Genomic DNA, 17,765 nt, shown 5'->3' on the forward strand with positions numbered 1-17,765 from the left:
GCAAGGCAAGGAGAGCAGCTGGAGAAAGTGGAGAAAGCAAGAGATACAGAATAGAACATACATGCACATGTGCGCACACACACATGCACACACACACACACACAGTCATAGGAAGAGAGTAAGCAGATAGCAAGAGGTAGAGAAGTGAGAATGGAAGCAGAGAATAGTGAGACTAGCTGGACTGTAAGGAGTAGCTGAGGGGAGAGAAGCCCATGAGCTAGAAGGAGCTTAGGGTGGAAGGGGGATGAGAAAGGGCTAGATGCTAGCGTGGACTATGAAATGCATAACCGGTACCTGTACGGAGGGGGTCTGGAGGCTGTCCTGGGCTTTTGATATGCTGATAACTGCCACTGGTAGCCATATGTCCCTTCTGCCAGAGCAAGGGAAATGGTTCCTTTTGGCAGATGGGAACCAGTTTCACAAGCTCCTGAGAAATGCCGGTTTTTATCTGATGGCCAGAAATCCTATAGTTCATCTTAAACTTGTGTCTGGAGATACGGACAGCCTTTTGGAGTCTGAAGAATTGGAGTTTTCTTTGGACGACGCTTACTCCTATAAAATCAGAGCAATGTCCCAGTCACCTCAGCAGGGACTGGAACTGAGAGGAGGCTGAGGAAGTGTGTCCCTGTGTCTAAGAGCAGATGTACTGTTGACACAGTGGGGAAACCGAGGCCCTGTTGCCCTGACTTGCTCACTTAGCTCACCTCCTGGGTCCTCTGAGGGACCATGGATTGACATACTGGGAGCCCTCTTCACCATCCTCGGGGCTCCACCTGTGCATGTCCAAACCTTCTTCCCTCAAGGCCAGCTTCTGCTTCCCTGGATTATTCGAGGTTTCCTTGGCTTGGCAGCGTTGGCCTGCTGGATTCGTGCCCTGGATGTGGGGGCCGAGTTGGCCTCGGTGAGACCTTGGCTGAGCCTCCCAGCACACATCACTTAGGTCAGAGACTGCCAAGCTCCTTTCAAGCCCCGTAGCCATAGCAAGGGAGGGCACAGGCTGGGCTAGAACAGCTGGGTTTGGGCAAGTGCAGAAGACTGAAGGTTTAAGAAACTCAAAGTCTGGGCTCTAAAATTGTTAGAAACAGGTAACTAAATCCCCAGGGTGTGGGGCGTGGAGTCTCTGGGCATCCCTGGGCCCTGCAAACCCACTTCCTTACAAACCCACTGGCCTTTTTGGAACCAATGAGCTTCAAATACTGATTAGGAAAAGGGTGAGGCAGCTGTGACTGTGGGCTCAGGGTTGGAGACTGATGACAACCTGAGAGCCACCCACCTCTCCAGCTCTCTGCTCCTTCCTGGTCGCCATGGACCAAACCTTCCCCAGTCCCAATTGCTGCCTTCAGATGTAAGGCTAATAAAGACCAGGCAGTATCCATCAAGGCTGGGCTCAGGACAGATCAAATGGCCTCAAAGGGCACCTGGCTAGTGAGGGTGGGGTGTAAGCCCAGGGTGGCCCCGAGTTTGTGTCCTACTGCGTACACCTTTATTTTAGAATATATACAGATCATTGAGATGCACTGTCTGTCCTGGGGAGAGTGTCATCAGGTATGAGCCTACATTTACATCCCTTGAGTTAAAGTCTTGGGGGTCATAGTTTTGTTTGCTTGGGCCACCACCCTAATGGATAACCATGTCTTTTTCATCCATCCCTATGAGATGGCCAAGCAGGAAGGCAGGGCCTGCCCATGTGGGGGGACAGGATAATGTCGAGGTTTACCTCCAGCTAGTTAGCCGGGGATAAATGTACACGTGCCTTCTCCAGAGTCCTTTCCTGGTTGAGCCCCTAGTTTGGGGACACTAGCTGCATGAGTCCCAGTTGCATGCGACTGCCACGTACAGCGTCTTTCCTTGAGCCTGGCACACATGGGAAGCATAGGATGCCAGCCTGACCCTGTCATCCAGTCTTGCCAGTTTATGGCTCTGTGAGCCTGAGGGTATGGGCAGAAGCCAAGGGCATTTGACCCTGCAGGAAAATGGCCTTTGGGCAGGTGGAGATTCTTGGGCATCATCCTAGACTGACTTTGAGACCTAACACGGTCTGTCTGATTGACTGCATTCACTGGATCCAACTCCAGAGATTTTCAGATGATCAGGCTGAGGCCCACCGAGTCTGGCTGCTTAGATGTTGGGATCTGTTAAGTAATCAAATAGTACAGGGATATTGCTAAAGACAGCGACCCCAGGTAGTGACAGCTGTGGCTGCCTAGGCCCAAGATTGACACAGATCTAGATGGTAGAAGTAACCACCCAGGAGCTCAGGAATCTACCTACAGTGACTTCTGACTGGCCAAAATACACATTTCACCTCTGAAGTCATCATTATTCAGTAGCTCTGTGCTGGGGCTTCCCATGGACTCAACACTGCCAACCATCTGTGACCCCAGACCCAGAACATCCTGTGGGTGTGGTGGTGGTGAGTCCTCAGGGTGCTGATGATCAGCCCTGATTCAACAAAAAACAGCTCAGAGGGGGTGTGGCATAACCAGGAGACCCAGAAAGTGAATCAGAACTCATCTCCTTATCCGTCCACTGAAGCATCGATGTAAAATCCTTCGCCATAATTTTCCCTGACCCCAGACTCCACCATGCACACTATTGGGCCAGTCTTCTCTCCTTGGAGGACCAGAAATGAAACTCCTAATTGCCTTTCCTGCTTTTCAACTCCAAGCTTGTGTAAGGGATAGCCACACTACCTCTGTGGGTGGTGACTGCCCCTCCACCCTGCGCTTTCCTGCAGGATCTCAGGCTGGGAGAGAAGAATGGCTTCATGAAGGTTGTGTGGGAGTGGGGTGGGGAGAGGCTGGAGAGAGGGCTCATTGGGTAAGAGCACTGACTACTCCTGAAGAGGACCTACGTTCAATCCCCAGCACCCACAAGGTGGCTCACAAGCATCTGGAACTCCAGTTCCAGGGGCTCCGATGCCCTCTTCTGGCCTCCTTAGACACCAGACATGCACATGGTGCACAGATATATATGTAGGCAAAACACTCATATATATAAAATGAAAATAAATTAATAAACCCTTAAAAAAATTGTGGCACTGGCTCCAGAGAAACAGGTCGAGCTGGACCAGGCAACAGTGTTGCCTGAGAAGGCTCACTCAGGCCAGCGGACTTTCAGACCAACAGGGAATTAGTACCTGGCCCCACCACTTCAGGTAGCCACCAAAGCTGAGAGCCAGCAGCTGCTAACATCAGGAGCCGTGTCTGATGGGGACATTCAGGTCCGTATTCAAGGCTCCCTCCAGCAGGAAGCTTTTGGCTCTGTAAATCCAACAGCCTTATAGGCGTGACTGGGAACTAGGTCACCTAGGAGAGTCTGTAGGGTATCAGATGGGGCAAACACTTGACAGCCAAGGTCTTGCATTGGCGCTGGGCTTGCAGGCAGTGGGCTAGTACTGACAGAACCCATTAAGCTGGGGATCCATACATGCTGTTTTAACAACTGAGTAGCCAAGAGTTGCTCGGGTCCAAACCTCTTGGAGAGGGCTTGATGGTGGTATGATATAGGAGAGCAACAACCGCCTTTCACCAGGCCTTGTAAACTTGCATCCAAGCCTTGTGGCCTGTACACATTCCTGGCATGGAGCCATAGCTTGCCGATGGTGATTTATGGGGTAGGGTCCACTCAGAGGCCTCTGACGTCGATCCCTGTCAGCCCTTACCTCCCTGTCCCTGCTTCCCTGAAGATATATATTCATCAGTACTGTTCTTTCCTCCTCCTCGACACGTAGATCCTGGCCAACGTCTTCCTCTACCTGTGCGCCATCATCGTGGGCATCATGTCCTACTACATGGCGGACCGCAAGCATCGCAAGGCCTTCCTGGAAGCCCGCCAGTCGCTGGAGGTGAAGATGAACCTGGAGGAGCAGAGCCAGCAGCAGGTGTGATTCAGGGCTTGGGGGGAACTCTGGGGGAGCGGTGGGCCTTGGGCCTGGAGCTTGCGCTAAGAGACGGAGTAGGTAAGGAGAGGGGCCTGCTGGTGCTGTGGGCTCGGGCAGCCATGCCGCCTCCCAGCTCCTCCCTCGGCATAAGTGGCTTCGGAAGCAGCAGCAGCAGCAGCCTAGTCCCTGGGGCCCCTCCTGTTTATCTTTCTCCATCTGGAGGAGGGCCCGCTTGTCTCCGCTCTCTGTTTACTGGCCATGTTCCAGCCTAATCCGCACAGAACGGTCCTCCCAGTTCCCATGTGACTCAGCCTTCTAAATGGGTTTTGGTCTGGATTCATCTCAAACACTTCTTAGAGGTCTCTAGAAATGACATCCACCAATCTCCTGTAGGTTCATCTCCCTTCCTCTCCACCCTAGGTAACATGCCACGTTGTGCTGGTGGTGTGTGTAGGGGAGGGCTGTTACAGCTTTACAGAAGCTTCTAGATTCTGCCACCCGAGGCCAATGGGCCTTTAGTTTTAGGGATTGCTAACTAAGCTTTTGCTCTCAGCCTCACTCATATGCGCTAAACCAGTGGTTCTCAACCTGTGTGTGTGTCACGACCCCTTTGGGATCACATATCAGGTATTTACATTATGATTCATAACGGTAGCAAAATTTCAGTGATGAAGTAGCAACGAAAATAATTTTGTGGTCGGGGGTCACCACAACATGAGGAACTGTATTAAAGCCTTGCAGCTTTAGGAAGGTTGAGAACCATTGCTCTAGACAGCGGTATTTGAAGGCACAGGTAGTCACTTAGCAGATGAGTGTCCTCTCCCCAGGGGTACATGTCCTCTGTTTACCAGAGAGATCTAAAAGTTTCCTAGTTAGGCTTTGGAGTCACCTTTTTCAGAAAGCAGGGTTTATAGGGAGAATTTCCCTTGCCTCTGGTGACAAAGGTTCATGATTTGTGGCCCATGGTGTTCTCAGGGACCTGCTGTGGCCTGGCTGTATTTATAGAATTTCCCTGTATGGCTTTATAAGGATGCTGTGTGTCTGATCTCTTATGCCATGGTGGCGGCATTCCAGAGTTACCACTGAGCTAGCCCGAAGTTCTTTCATCTCTGAGCCTTGCTTTCCTCATATGCAGAGGTGCGAATCCTTGCAGGATCTCCAGAGGGTCAACTGAGAAGCACTTGGTCGAGAAGTGCTTTGTAACCTGTGAACATGGGGCCGGCCATGGCACCTTTAGGTTCTTATCCCGAGGTCCACATGCTACCTCTCGGCAGGGTCAGCGCACAGAGCCTGGGAACTGGCAGGATGGGTCTTCTTGCTGCCCCAGAAATCTGGGACACTGTGAAGCAGCCTGCAGGTGCTGTGCATGGAGCTGGCACTCCCCTCTGCTGCCCGCCCACTCGTGCCAGCAAGGTGGACCTCGGCCCCCTGCATGGGAGCTGCAGGTGAGGCGGACAGGAGGGTCAGGGCAGTATGTAGCTGTGAATGTCCATTATGCGGGTTAAGTTTAGCCTGACTGGATCCTGAGCGAACATTCATTCATTCATTTATTTTTGTTTTACGTTCTTGAGTGTTTTGTCTGTGTACCATGTGCATGCAGGGCTCACAGGGTCCAGAAGAGGGTGTTGGATTCCTTTGAACTGGAGTTGCAGATGGTTGTGAGCCCCCGGTGCATGCTGGGAGTAACTTGGGTTGGCTGCAGGAGCGGCTGGTGCTTTTAAACACGTAGCCACTCTCCAGCTCCATTCCTCAGCTTCCCGAGGCCTCCGTTTCTAGGCAGAGCCTCCCCCGAGGGATTGTTTTAGGGGTAATGGGTACTCTGGTGTCATTCGCATGCCAGACTCGTGCAGTAATTGGAGAAGTGTACCCTCTTTATGCCGCCTGGCAGAGTCGGTGTGCCATCCGCATAGCACCCAGATGTTCAGAGTTCACTAGGATGGGGAAGAATCAGCTTCTGTCCCAGAGAACAGGTGGTTCAGAGTTTATATTGGTTTTTGTTTGTTTGTTTGTTTGTTTTGTTTTTGATAACTTTTGAAGAACCCACTCCAGAAACTTGTTCAGTTTGTCTAAATTTTCAAAGTTCTGACACAATGCTCATTTCCTTTACTGCTTATCATCTGTGAGATTTACTGACTTTTTGACGCTGGTAACTTGGGCTTCGCCTCATGTTTTTCTCATTTGCCTCAGTGAGGTGGAGTCTCAGGTTTCATCGTGGCAGTGAGCCACCTTATACTTTCGATGCTCTTTGTACATTTCTTGTCTGTAATTCATTAATTTATACTTTTTAAAAAAACATCTTCTTGGTGGTGGTGGTGCACACCTTTAATCCCAGCCTTCAGGAGGCAGAGGCAGGCAGATCTCTGTGAGTTTGAGGCCAGCCTGGTCTACAGAGCGAGTTCCAGGACAGTCAGGGCTACACAGAGAAACCCTGTCTTGAAAAATCAGGAAATAAAAGCAAAGAGCAACAAATGAACAACCCCCCCCCAAAAAAAAACTCCAAACAAAAATAACAAAAATCCTTTCTTGTTTTCTTCTTTCTGTTTTCTTTTCTTAGATTTTCTTCGTATCCTTGTTGTCTTCTAGGTATATAACCTTGAGGAACAAGCTTTGACATGTTTTGTTAAAATGTACTTTTAAAAAATTTTCGTTTTTTGAGACAGAGTCTCTCTCCATAGTCCTGGATATCTTGGACCTCTCTCTCTAGACCAGGCTGGCCTCAAACTCACAAAGATCCTCCTGCCTCTGCCTCGAGTACTGGGATTAAAAGTGTACAATACCACCTCCCAGTGTCTTTCTGTTTTTTGTTGTTTTGTTTTGTTTTGTTTTTTTCAAGACAGGGTTTCTCTGTGTGGCAGTTCTAGCTGTCCTGGAACTAGCTCTGTAGACCAGATTGACCTCGAACCCAAAGAGATCTGCCTGCCTCTGCCTCCTGAGTGCCGGAATTAAAGGCATGCACTACCACTGCCCAGCTGTCTTTCTGCTTTTTAATGACAGAGTCTCACTGTGTAGCTGGCCTAGAGCTAGTAACAGTCCTGCCTCTGTCCCCCGAACACTGGGACTATAGGTGTGCTGTCTACCATGCTGATGTCCCTGTCCCCGAACACTGGGACTATAGGTGTGCTGTCTACCCTGCCTGATGTCCCCTGTCCCTGCTCATCCTCATTTTTCCTTCTGTGCTTCAGAGTATTCATGCTGCCCTCATTTCAGGTTTCCACTCTTTTCTTCCTCTGCTCTGCCAGTTGTAGTTAGTCACCTACAATGCCAGAAACAATGGCATTTATAATTCCTTTAAGTAATGCTATTTCATGATACATTAAGGTGCAAATTCGTTCGGTTTATAATTCTTAAAAGAATAATTGCAAAAGTGATGCAGATTCTTCAGTGTGAGGGTCTGAGGAAGCAGACGCCATGGCATTAGATCCTATTCGGCACCCTGGATTAGGTCCCCGAAGCCACATAATTCATACAGTCAAACTTCAACATTTACAGATAAAAGCAGCTTCAGTGCTGCCCAGGAGATGAACGTCTCTTAATAATACAGCTTTCAGGTGCAATTTTGATGGCTGGTCTTAACGTGTTTGCTTTTGACGTAGGTTCTCTCATAGCCGAGGCTGCCTTGAACTTGTAGCGTAGCCTTGAACTTCTGATCCTTCTCCCTTTGCCTCCTGAGTCCTGGGAGTATAAGCATGTACTTTCACACTCATTGTGTACTGGTCTTTCCTGAAGACCTTCTTCACTGTCTCTCTCCATCTCTGGTAGTCCACAGAAACCTCACTCTGTCGTTGACTTCATCTGGAGATGAAGGATCTGAGAATGTGGTAAATGCTCACGTCTTTTTGCTCAAGCCCTGGCATCTTTGCTTTTTTTCCCCCCTCTCTAAGTTTTTCATAAAAATATTTTGTGTAAGGACTGGGCTTTCTTTATATAGCATGTGTTTGTGTGTTATATGCATGCATGTGTGCCTGTGTGTGTGCATATGGGGGTCAGAGGAAGATGTCAGTGTTCTCTGCCTTATTCCGTTGAGATAAAGTCTCCCATGAAACCCTAAGTTCTCTGTTTGGGTTAGACTGGCTAGCCAGTAAGCTCCCAGCATTCCCCAGTCTACCCCGCCTCCCGTGCTGGGTACAGGCAGCCATGGCCAAGCCTGGCTTTTCCATGTGTGCCAAGCATTCAGGTTCAGGTTCTTAAACCTGCACATGAGGTGGCCTGTTCTACTGAGCTGTGTCTCCAGCCTCTGGGTTTCCTTTTCCAGCCCTAATAAAAGTGGTACTTATGACCACAACGGCAGGTAAATGTACTCGGTGTAGCTGCTTAAATGCGGAGCCTATAACTGTCTACATACAGGGGCACGACAAGACCAGGTCTCTGCTTTGTACTCTTCATGGGCAATCCTGTTCGAGAGCCACCTTCAGGAGGAACCCAGTGCTGAGACACAGAAGGACCTCCGCGCACTACGGCGCCCATTCCCTTTTGTCGTGAAGAAGAATCACGACTAAAGCGTACATACAGAGGTTCCCAGGCACTGATCTCACTTCCTGGACTAATATGCCCTGACCTCTAGTTAAACTTTAAAGTGTGACTTCAGGGGCCCAGCATTTGCTGCTCTTCCAAAGGACTTGAGCTCGGTTCTGGGCTCCCAACTGCCTGTAACTCTAGCTCCAGGATATCAGATGCCCTCTTTGGCTTCTGTGGGCACAGCATATGTACACACAGCTCAACTGAGTCCTTCAAAAGCCCTGACTTCAGTTAAATAGATCATTCTATATCTTAGAACACTTACACTAAGATCCTGCCAGTCATATCTCTATCTTAGAACAATTACGCTAAGATTCTGTCAGCCATAGTATCTGGAATAGAGAGGGTCTATTTCTCTTGATTTTTGGCCCTGTCTCCTGGCATTTATTTTTTTTATTTTTATATTTTTACTAAATGCTAGATACTGTGTATGGGAGGTTGAAGTGACTAGGAAAGACACTGTGTCTCTTCAGAGAAATTTATTTTTTGTTACCTTTCCCACAGTAGACATTTGTGTTTGAAACAGATCTTGTTGATCCAGTGTGGGGGAGAAGATGACTTGAGGCTGAACGGTTTCAGAGGAGGTCTACCCTGTGCCGTAGGAGGCTGGCCCTCATGTTAGGGGGCGGGGCTTGAGCGCCCTAGATGGTGAGACTGCTGCAGACATGGTCTTCTGTCTGGATCTTCTTTTCTAGCAGCTTCTGTTGGGATGCTGTGTCCCGCCCCTCCTGCCCCTATGCACCCAAGAGGAAGAGAATACCAGAGGTCAGGCTAGGGCTTCAGCTCTCCGTTTTCCAGCATCTCAGCCCCGGTACTCTGTCTACAGTCTGTTCTCTGAGTCTCATCTCTCCAGCCCCTGAGACTCTCTCACCTCTGCCCTCTGTTCCTGGCCCCAAGGGAAAGATGGCAGAGTATATTAGGGTCACCTAAATGCGATTCTCTTCCCTCTAAAGCTTTGGCCCCTCACGTCTTAGCAACTTCAGTGTTTCTTATTGCTTCTAGAGAGCTAGAATTTTTATGTGTGTGTAGTGTGTATGTGTGTGCGTGTGTGTGTGCATGCACGAGCCTGCGCGCACATGCACCTGTATGCAGGCTGAAGAACAACCTCGGGGCTGAAGAACAACCTCAGGTAATGTCTGTCTGTTGTCATCACGCCCCCGCCCACACACCATGTTCCTTAAAGACAGGGTCTCTTACTGGCCCAGAGCTTAAAATTTGGCTAGGCAGGAATAGGCTGGGCTAGGTTGGGCTATGCAGGACAAGGTTGGGTTAGGTTGAACTAGGCAGGGCTAGGTTAGTTGGTCGGGAAGCCTCAGGGATCTGCCTGCCTCAGCCTCCTCAGTGCTGGGCTTACAAGCCCATACCACCGGCTATGGCTTTGGGACAGAACTCAGACCCCCTTGCTTGCAAGGCGAGCCCTCTTCTCAGCCCCACTTCTGATCACTTTTCAGCGTACAGTTCAGTGGCACTGAGTCCATTTATGACGCAAAGCATTGTGTCATGCCAAACAGAAAGGAACCCTGCCCGTTCAACACTGGCTCCTCATCCCCCCACAGGCTCTGGCGGCGACTGTGAAGCTGCCTATTGTCGGTATCCCAAAAGCAGAATCGTATAGTAACTGTCCTCTTGCCTCCGGCTTGTTTTATTTATTATCCTAAAGTCTTCAAGGTGCGCCTGTGGGTAGCATGTGTAGCTTCCTTCTTCCCAGGCAGCATGATGCTGCTGTAGACCACAGTTACAGCATCAGGACCTTTGAGTGGCATACTATTTAGCATCCTCTTGTTTCTCCTTTTGTCTGTTGTGAATAATGCCACTGTGAGCACTGGTGTTTGACAATCTAGTCCAGTCTTTGCTTCACTCCTTCTGGGTACCAACCCAGAAGTGGAATTGCCAGGTACCACTGTGTTTAACTTTCTGAGGCAGCAGCCTTGTGCATTTTTAATGTTGATAAATATTGCCAAATTGAACCATATACAGGTTCAAACAATTTATACTCCTCTTAGTGATGGACGAGCGTGTCGTGAGGCACTTGCATGTCTCTTGTTTATGCAGAAAATACTTCTTTGCTTGCGGAACCCCTGATCCCTTGGGGCCATCCTTGGTCACGAGGTCAGCAGACCCAGGTCCTTGTATACCCCATCCCACTGTGCTGCCTCCTTTTTTGACAGACACCAGAGTCTGTGTCACAGGGGAGCAGCCCCGCCCCTACTACCCCTGTTTTGGTAACATCAGATCTGTATCCAATGCATACACCAGCTTTCTTGGAACAGCAGGGTCTGTCACTCCCCTGTGTGACATTGGGGCTGTGCCTCCTTGTCTTCAGGTTAGCCTTCTGAAAAACTGGGCTTAAAAATCTCTATCATTGGCATGGATTGTTTGGGAAGTCCGGGAAAGGAGAAGGTAGAGGTGAGGTTAAAAGCTATAAAGTCCTTTGGTGTTGTTCACCAAAGGTCATGGCTTCAGCCCCTGGGGACACACTGGCTGAAGGAAGCCCGAGGAGGAAGGCGGCAGTTGGTCGAGAGAGCACCCTTCTCTACTCTGTTCCAGTCAGGACAGTGGTCACTCCCTTCCTGGACATCAGGGTTGACTATAGACAGGAGCTTGAACCTTGGCGACTTGGGATAGTCCAGGCCTCCATTTGCTTTCCTCTGTCAGAGCTGATATGGCCAGAAACAAGACGACAGACAGGCCACTTGGGACAGAGGGCGGCAGAAGCCCTAGGAGGAGCAGACAGAAGGTGGTCTGGGTGTAGACCCTACCCCCTCTTGAAGGTGCCACTTGAAGTCACTGCCACACTCCACCATCTGAGCAGTCCTGGTATAAATGTCAGGCCATTTAGGTACCAGTTCCAAAGGAAGATGAGGCTCTTCCCAGAATGTAGCACTCGGGCCCGTGCCTCACTTTATGGCATCTACAGGCATTAAGTGTTTTCTGAACTGCTTTCATGGCAGATGATGTGCCCTACACGGAGGTTGCTCGGCCCCCTCAGTCTCCTCTTTCCCTCATCCTCTGATACCACAGGGACCCTCTCTAGTTCCAGTCCCTTCCCTTCTGTCTTCATGGAGGAGATTGGCTTCTTGCTGGGTGTAAAGGTGGGATAGACGGCTCCCAGTCCTTTCACACACACACACGTTCCCTCCCACACTTTCACAAGGGAGGCATGTCTCGGGTGGCAGATGGGTGGGGGCAGAAAGTATGCGTAAGAGGGTCAGGAGCAAAATGGTTCAGCCCCTCTGGCCCTGGCCTCCTTGTAGAGCAGAGCTGTGTCTGACGGGCACCAAAGCCTTACTGGTATGTCTGCGCATGAGCTTGGCGTGAGAAAGGGTTGTGACCCACAGGTTGAGAACGGCTGGTCTAGAGTCTTTGTTCTTGTCTCACAGGCCGTCCGTCCAGGAGCCTCCTGAGTGAACTTGGAGCCTCTCTCCCCGCCTCCCCGCAGCTCCATGGGCAATGTTAGTGTGGAGCCAGAGGCCCAAAGGGAAGAACTTTGATTGTTTGTGGTGATTCCCATGGGATCTCACTTTGGGGATTAGTTTGGGACCTTGAGAGTTGCTAAGCACCCCAACTGGCACCTGGCAACAGCAGGCACCCAGAACATCACACCTGTTATCAGGTACAAACCTCAGAATCGTGAGGTATCTGAATCAGCTCCCAGAAGCACTCACTTCCCAGGTAGTGAGGTGCAGCTGAGGGAAGAGTGAGGGGTTGGTGAGGTTACCTGCAGGGGAAGCGGCCAGCACAGACTGTGTTCCCTTCAGCCCCTACCTTTCACCAGTTAGGAAGCTCCAGCCAGACCCCAATGGGAGATGCTAGGTGTACAGGGCTCTTGAGAGAGTCATCCGCTGTCTAGGCGAGTGCCCTGGTGGAGGTGGGGGCTCTCTGTGTCTTGGCAATCCTTCTCAAATAACCATACAGAGACTTATTATTATAAATGCTTGGCTGACCCCACCAGGCGGTGACGCCATTAGTTCCAGCACTTGGGAGGCAGAGACAGGCTGATCTCTATGAGTTTGAGGTCAGCCTGGTCTACAGAGCAACAGCCAGGGCTGTTATACAGAGAAGCCCTGTCTCGGGGGGATGCTCGGCTGAGAGCTTAGGTTTGTTTCCAGCCAGCTCTTACAACTTAAATCAACACATTTCTATTAATCTGTGGGCTGCCCCAAGGCTCATTTACCTCCTCTATGAAATCCCCATGTTGTTTCTTCTGATGCTTGCGACCCCTCAGACTTGGCCTTTCTTCTTCCCAGCATTCTCTTTGCCCTGAAAATCCCGCCTAGCTATCTGCCAATCAGCTTCTTATTAACGAGAGCAACACATTTTCACAGTGTACAGGATTGCTCCCCAGCACCCTGGAAGTGTGGCTTAGGGGACACTACTTCTACAGCGCCCATTCAGGAGAACACCTGTTGTAACCTGCTTCCTTTCCTGCCTCTGCCTGGGTCATGGTCTTCCATCTGAGGTGTGCTGCTGAGCCTTTACCTGTGGGGAACGCTCCCTCTGTTTGCCCTGTGCGTGGGTTTCTCTGCCGGAGCTGTGAACTCAGAATGCACTGGATCATAGCTCAGTGCCTGAGCGTCCTTGTGCTCCGCCCTCTGCTCAGGCCTGCTCCACTGCTTGCCCCAAGTGCTTTGACTGTGAGCACAGGGCACAGAGTCACCTTAACCTTGAGCCCGGTCTCTTGGGAGGGTCATGGGGGGAAGGGAGGCTCAGGTTTCTAGTGCCCTCCCCAAAGTTGTCCTGGCAACAGTAGGGTGGGGCTGATGGACGTGCTTCCTTGGGAAGCTGCTCACTGGGTAAAGAAGGGTCAGTGTGGGCAGAGGTCACAGGGGTGTGACCTCTTCCTCTGAGTGCTGGTCCTCGGTGTCTCCAGTGTTGAAAGTGGGGGGTGTGTCACCTGACCACAGACATTAATCTGAAAATGATTTTCATTTCAGCTTCTAAACAGAAACACTCTTGAGTACATCGAATGTTCTTAGCCCTTGTTTTAGCTTCGAAAGACATTTAATGTGAGAAAAGCCCATAAGAGCCACCCCTAAGTCATGAGGTAGACATGGGTCTCTCTGTTGCCTTCCAGTTCCCGCCATTTAAACTTTACAGAATGTTCTTCATGCCAGCATGGCAGAACTTAGCAAGGCACGTCCGTCCCTGTTTTAGACAGTTCAGTGACGGGCTTCTGGTGACAACAGGAAGACCCTGCTGTGTCTCCAGGCAGCTTGGTAAGCTCAGCACTGATGAGCCCCACCCCCAGCCCAAGCCCTCCCCTCTTCTCCCCTAGACCACCGAGGACCTTCTGAGCTGGTTCAGCAGCTCTCCAGTTTTTACCACTGCTGCTGGCAGCGTTTTCTTCCTCAGCAGCTGGGCATCTGTGGTCTGCGGCCAGGGCTGGGAGCATCCCCTCTCTGGCTGAGGATCGAAGCTGTGGCTAGTAGTACAGGTAGTTTATTAAATGCCTACTTAATATTTAAGAAATGTCTACATCCTCTACAGCCATCTGGGCTTTTGACTGCCTAGAAAAGTCTCTGTACTTTTTTTTTTGAGACGGTCTCACTCTCTGGCCCAGCCTGGCCTTGAACTCGTGGCACTCCTACCTCAGCCTTCCAAGTACTGGGATTACTGGTGTGAGGGAGCCACTGTGCTGGGCTTCAGAGCGGACTTAGATACCCATTATAGCCAAACCACTTGTCACGTGGCCTTGAGTAGTTACTTATGCCCACTGAGCCCCAGCCTGTCTGTGAAGTGGGAGCAGAGGATGGGACGGTGAAGCCCGTAAGAGCACCTACTGCTAGTGCATTTGTTCATGTTCCCAATGCCCGTGTCAGGGAGCCCACAACTGCCTATTACTCCAGCTCCAGGGGATCCAGTGCCCTCTTCTGGCTCTGCAGGCTCCTGCATGCACACACCTACACCCACACCCACAAACACACACATCCACAAACACACACAACAATTAAAAGCAAAAATTAAATTTCTCTTAAAAAAATAGAAGTCAGTAAGAGTACATTCAGATCACAGGTATTCAGGGCCTTCCTTCTTCCGTGAGGAGATGGCCCTGAGCAAAACAGATTCTATGGGGGTGGCTAGCAGAAAAGACATGAGTGTATGCAGTAGCGCAGGGAAAGGAACTTACCGAGAACCGTGGGTAGAGGGAAGCTGGTATTTAATATCTCGGGCCAGGGAAAGCTTTCTCAAAGTAGACTGGAGACCTGAAACGTGGGGAGCATCAAGCCATGTAGGGGAGGCAGCATTGGAAAGAATCTGAGGTGTGTCCACAGGACATGAGGAACAGAAAGAGGGGGAGGAGAGGCAGAGTGGGCCTGTGAGCCACAGCCTGGAGCCTGTAGTCTTCACAGGGGCCTTAACTTGGTGCTGAAGGAAGCTATGGTTAGCCATCCCAGGGTCTTTGAATTCAACAAGTGTAGCTGTTGATGGGGAAGTAGGGAGATCCATGAGACGTGGTGGTCCAGACCAGGAGTGCGGTGATGGCAGACGTGCTGAGTGCACGGAGGAGCCTCGGTGCGTTCTGAAGGCAGAGCCAGCTGGCTTTACGGCTAGATGGAATGAAGAGTGGGAATTGAGGATAGAGAGGGGGCTTCTGGGACGGGGTGGGCTGGGGTTGAATTTGAGGTACCTCTGGACATCCTCATGGAGTGGAGGAGAACCCACACAGCCGCTTTCAGTGAGTAGAGCTCACTGGAATTAACCACACAGCTGGCATGTTTGGGGTCTGAGACCCATGTTTGCAGGAGCCCTGCTGGGCTAAGAGGGTGGGACAGGGCCTCCTGCTGTGCTGATGGGATCTTGTGATAGGCAGGTTTCCCCTTAGTAGCATCACGAGCCTTAGGTCTGCCTCCAGTTATCTCTGGCCCAGAGTCGCTGGGGCTTAGCAGGAGCTAGCCAAAGGGTGTGACCATTGTCTTGCCCTTCTAGTCAGGAGTCCCATTGTGTTCTGGCCTGCCTGGTTGGGAACATGTGTGATGGATTCAGATTGACAAAAGGGGCCTGAGGTATGAAGAACTCATATCTGGAGGGGGTCATACCATAACCAAATCATGTTCCAATGATTTGGTTAGCTGTGCACCCAAAAAAAGAAAAGAAAAAGAAAGAAAGAAAGAAAGAAAGAAGGAAGGAGAGAGAGAGAGAGAGAGAGAGAGAGAGAGAGAGAGAGAGAGAGAAGAGGTCAGAATGAAAAATAAATAAAATATATGGCCCAGGGTAAAAGGCAGAGGGTCCAGGAAAGGTGGGAAGGATGAGGGAATCACCAAGTGACTAGGGAAACACTCAGAAGCCTTTGGAATTGGTCTCAGGGCTGGAGAGATGGCTCAGCAGTTAGCACCACTTACTCTTCTTGAAAAAGGCCTGGGTTCCCTTTGCCTATCATCTGTAACTGCAGTTACAACGGATCCATTGCCCCCTTCTGGCCTTCATGGGCACTGCACACATGTGGTGCACATTCGTACATGCAGGCAATACACTCACGCATATTAAACATTTATAAAGAGCCTGATTCTTTGGAAGTTTTTCAAGAAGAGGGAGGGGCTGGTGAGCAGGGGCTAGTAGAAAGGAATTCATCCAGGTCATAGAGAATTGTGTGGGGGTGTGGGCATGTGCTTGCTCTCTGTATGTGCAGTAGGCGTGTATGGAGACAAGCTTGTGTGTGCACAAGTGTATATGTATATGCGTGTTTGTTTCTGTTTCCATGTGTATTTGTGTGCCTATGCGTGTGTGTGTGTGTGTGTGTGTGTGTGTGTGTGTGTGTATGGTGACGGGATGATGGGGGAACTGTGCTGTGATTGACAGTCTTCATTGGAAGAATATTCTTTGTTTCAGTGTGGGAGAGACTGGTGTCAGTCCAGCCAGAAACTGACTTGGGGACAGAGCTGGAGGGTGGCTGTGTGCTCACTGTAAAGGAACTCAGGGGCACATTTGGAAGGCATGCTGGTGAGGTTAACTCTGGAGGAGGCGGCACAGGGAGGGATTGAAGCCTTGGGGTAGCTCTCTCCAAGAGGAATTGCATCTGCATCATTTGATTGGGCCATCGTTCCCAGCATGGTGTGGAGCTGTCCTTTTTAGGTCAGTGACAGAGCAGGTGGTGTGAGCTGCCAGGTCAGACTGTAAGCACTCACCCCAGCCTTGCAGAGATGCGACCAGCACATTCCTGTCACCACAGGGCCCAGGCGGTACTTAGTTTTCCATAGTGTTTTAAAGCTATCTGCCTAGTACAGAAGTCACTAGCCGTAGGTAGCTTTTAAAACTGTAGCTAATTTCAACTAAACGTCAGTTCCTCAAGTTAAATTTTAAAAGCATCAGGGTCTCTTGTAGCCTTGGCTGGCCGTGCCTACTCTATGTGATACTCCAGTCTGAACTCACAGTTTTCTGTATGCTAGGCAAGTCCTCTGCCGACCGAGCCATGTTCCCAGCCCCAGTTACTCAGTTTTATTGGTCATTGTCCGAGCTCAGTAACCGCACATGGCCAGGGGCTACCCCATCGGCCAGCACAGATTCGGAGCACTTGTGTGACTCTCGGAGTTCTGTTAGAACTGTTCTAGAGAGTGACGGCTTGTCCCTTGGGCCATGTCTCCTACTTGATGGCTCATTAACTCACCAAACCTCTGAGGAACACCTGCTCTGTGCCAGGTTGGCTCGGTGAAGACGCCAGGTACCATGCACGTGGCTGTCTTTGGACCCAGTGGGCTGCCTCCTGAGGTTGCAGTTATCATGGCCTGCCCAGTCTCCTTGTCTCTAGAGACTGCTAGGGGCCCACGCTAGTGACCGGAAGTCCTGCATGGTCAGTGATGAAGAAAATAAAGTGTTCTTGTCCTAGGTACCAGTCCTTCCTGGGTATGATGCGTACCCTCCTGTATGTGTGAGGATGATCAGTCATTCAGTGAATGGCTGAGTTTGGGACCACGTCGTTTGGAGCGAACAGTGGCCTGCAGTTTCCAGATTTTCCACAATGGTCCTTGGACCTCTCCTTGGGAGGAGCTGAACTGTTTGGACTCTGATCTCACTTCCTGTCTTCCATAGCCTCCCCTGCCCAGAGGGCTAGGCCAAGATGGGTACTAGGAGGGTCCAGTGTCCTTGTAGCTTCCAAACAGCCTAGAAGCTCTCTTGGTATTTGAGTAAATTGGAGACAGGACCAGGACACATTTTTTAAGTAGTTGCAGGCTTGCTTATAGTGACGTGGGTGGGTCGCTATACAAGTAGGATCCACGGGCATACACATGGTCTTACCCATCCTTCAAACCAACAGACTTTACCCATGTCGCACAGACACTGTGTACTCAACCTCCATGCCCCCGGGGTCTACACACGTGTACACACACACACACACACACACACGTACACACACACCACCACCACCACTGTT

General features: G+C 50.5%; 1 protein-coding gene across 7 annotated transcripts in view; it reads left to right on the top strand.

The window, feature by feature from the left end:
- The window catches only part of Adcy3 (adenylate cyclase 3), a 73,842-nt gene that overhangs the window by 29,967 nt on the left and 26,110 nt on the right, over nucleotides 1–17,765 (top strand). For all 7 annotated transcript variants that reach the window (XM_087907434.1, XM_087907435.1, XM_087907436.1 and 4 more), the window contains exon 3: nucleotides 3,734–3,883. In XM_087907434.1, the coding sequence (XP_087763560.1) occupies nucleotides 3,734–3,883 (150 nt within the window). The remainder of the gene's footprint in view (nucleotides 1–3,733; nucleotides 3,884–17,765) is intronic.

Source organism: Myodes glareolus, chromosome 6 (genome assembly GCF_982192425.1).
Source record: "Myodes glareolus chromosome 6, mMyoGla1.1, whole genome shotgun sequence".
In the NCBI taxonomy this organism is placed as follows: Eukaryota; Metazoa; Chordata; class Mammalia; order Rodentia; family Cricetidae; genus Myodes; species Myodes glareolus.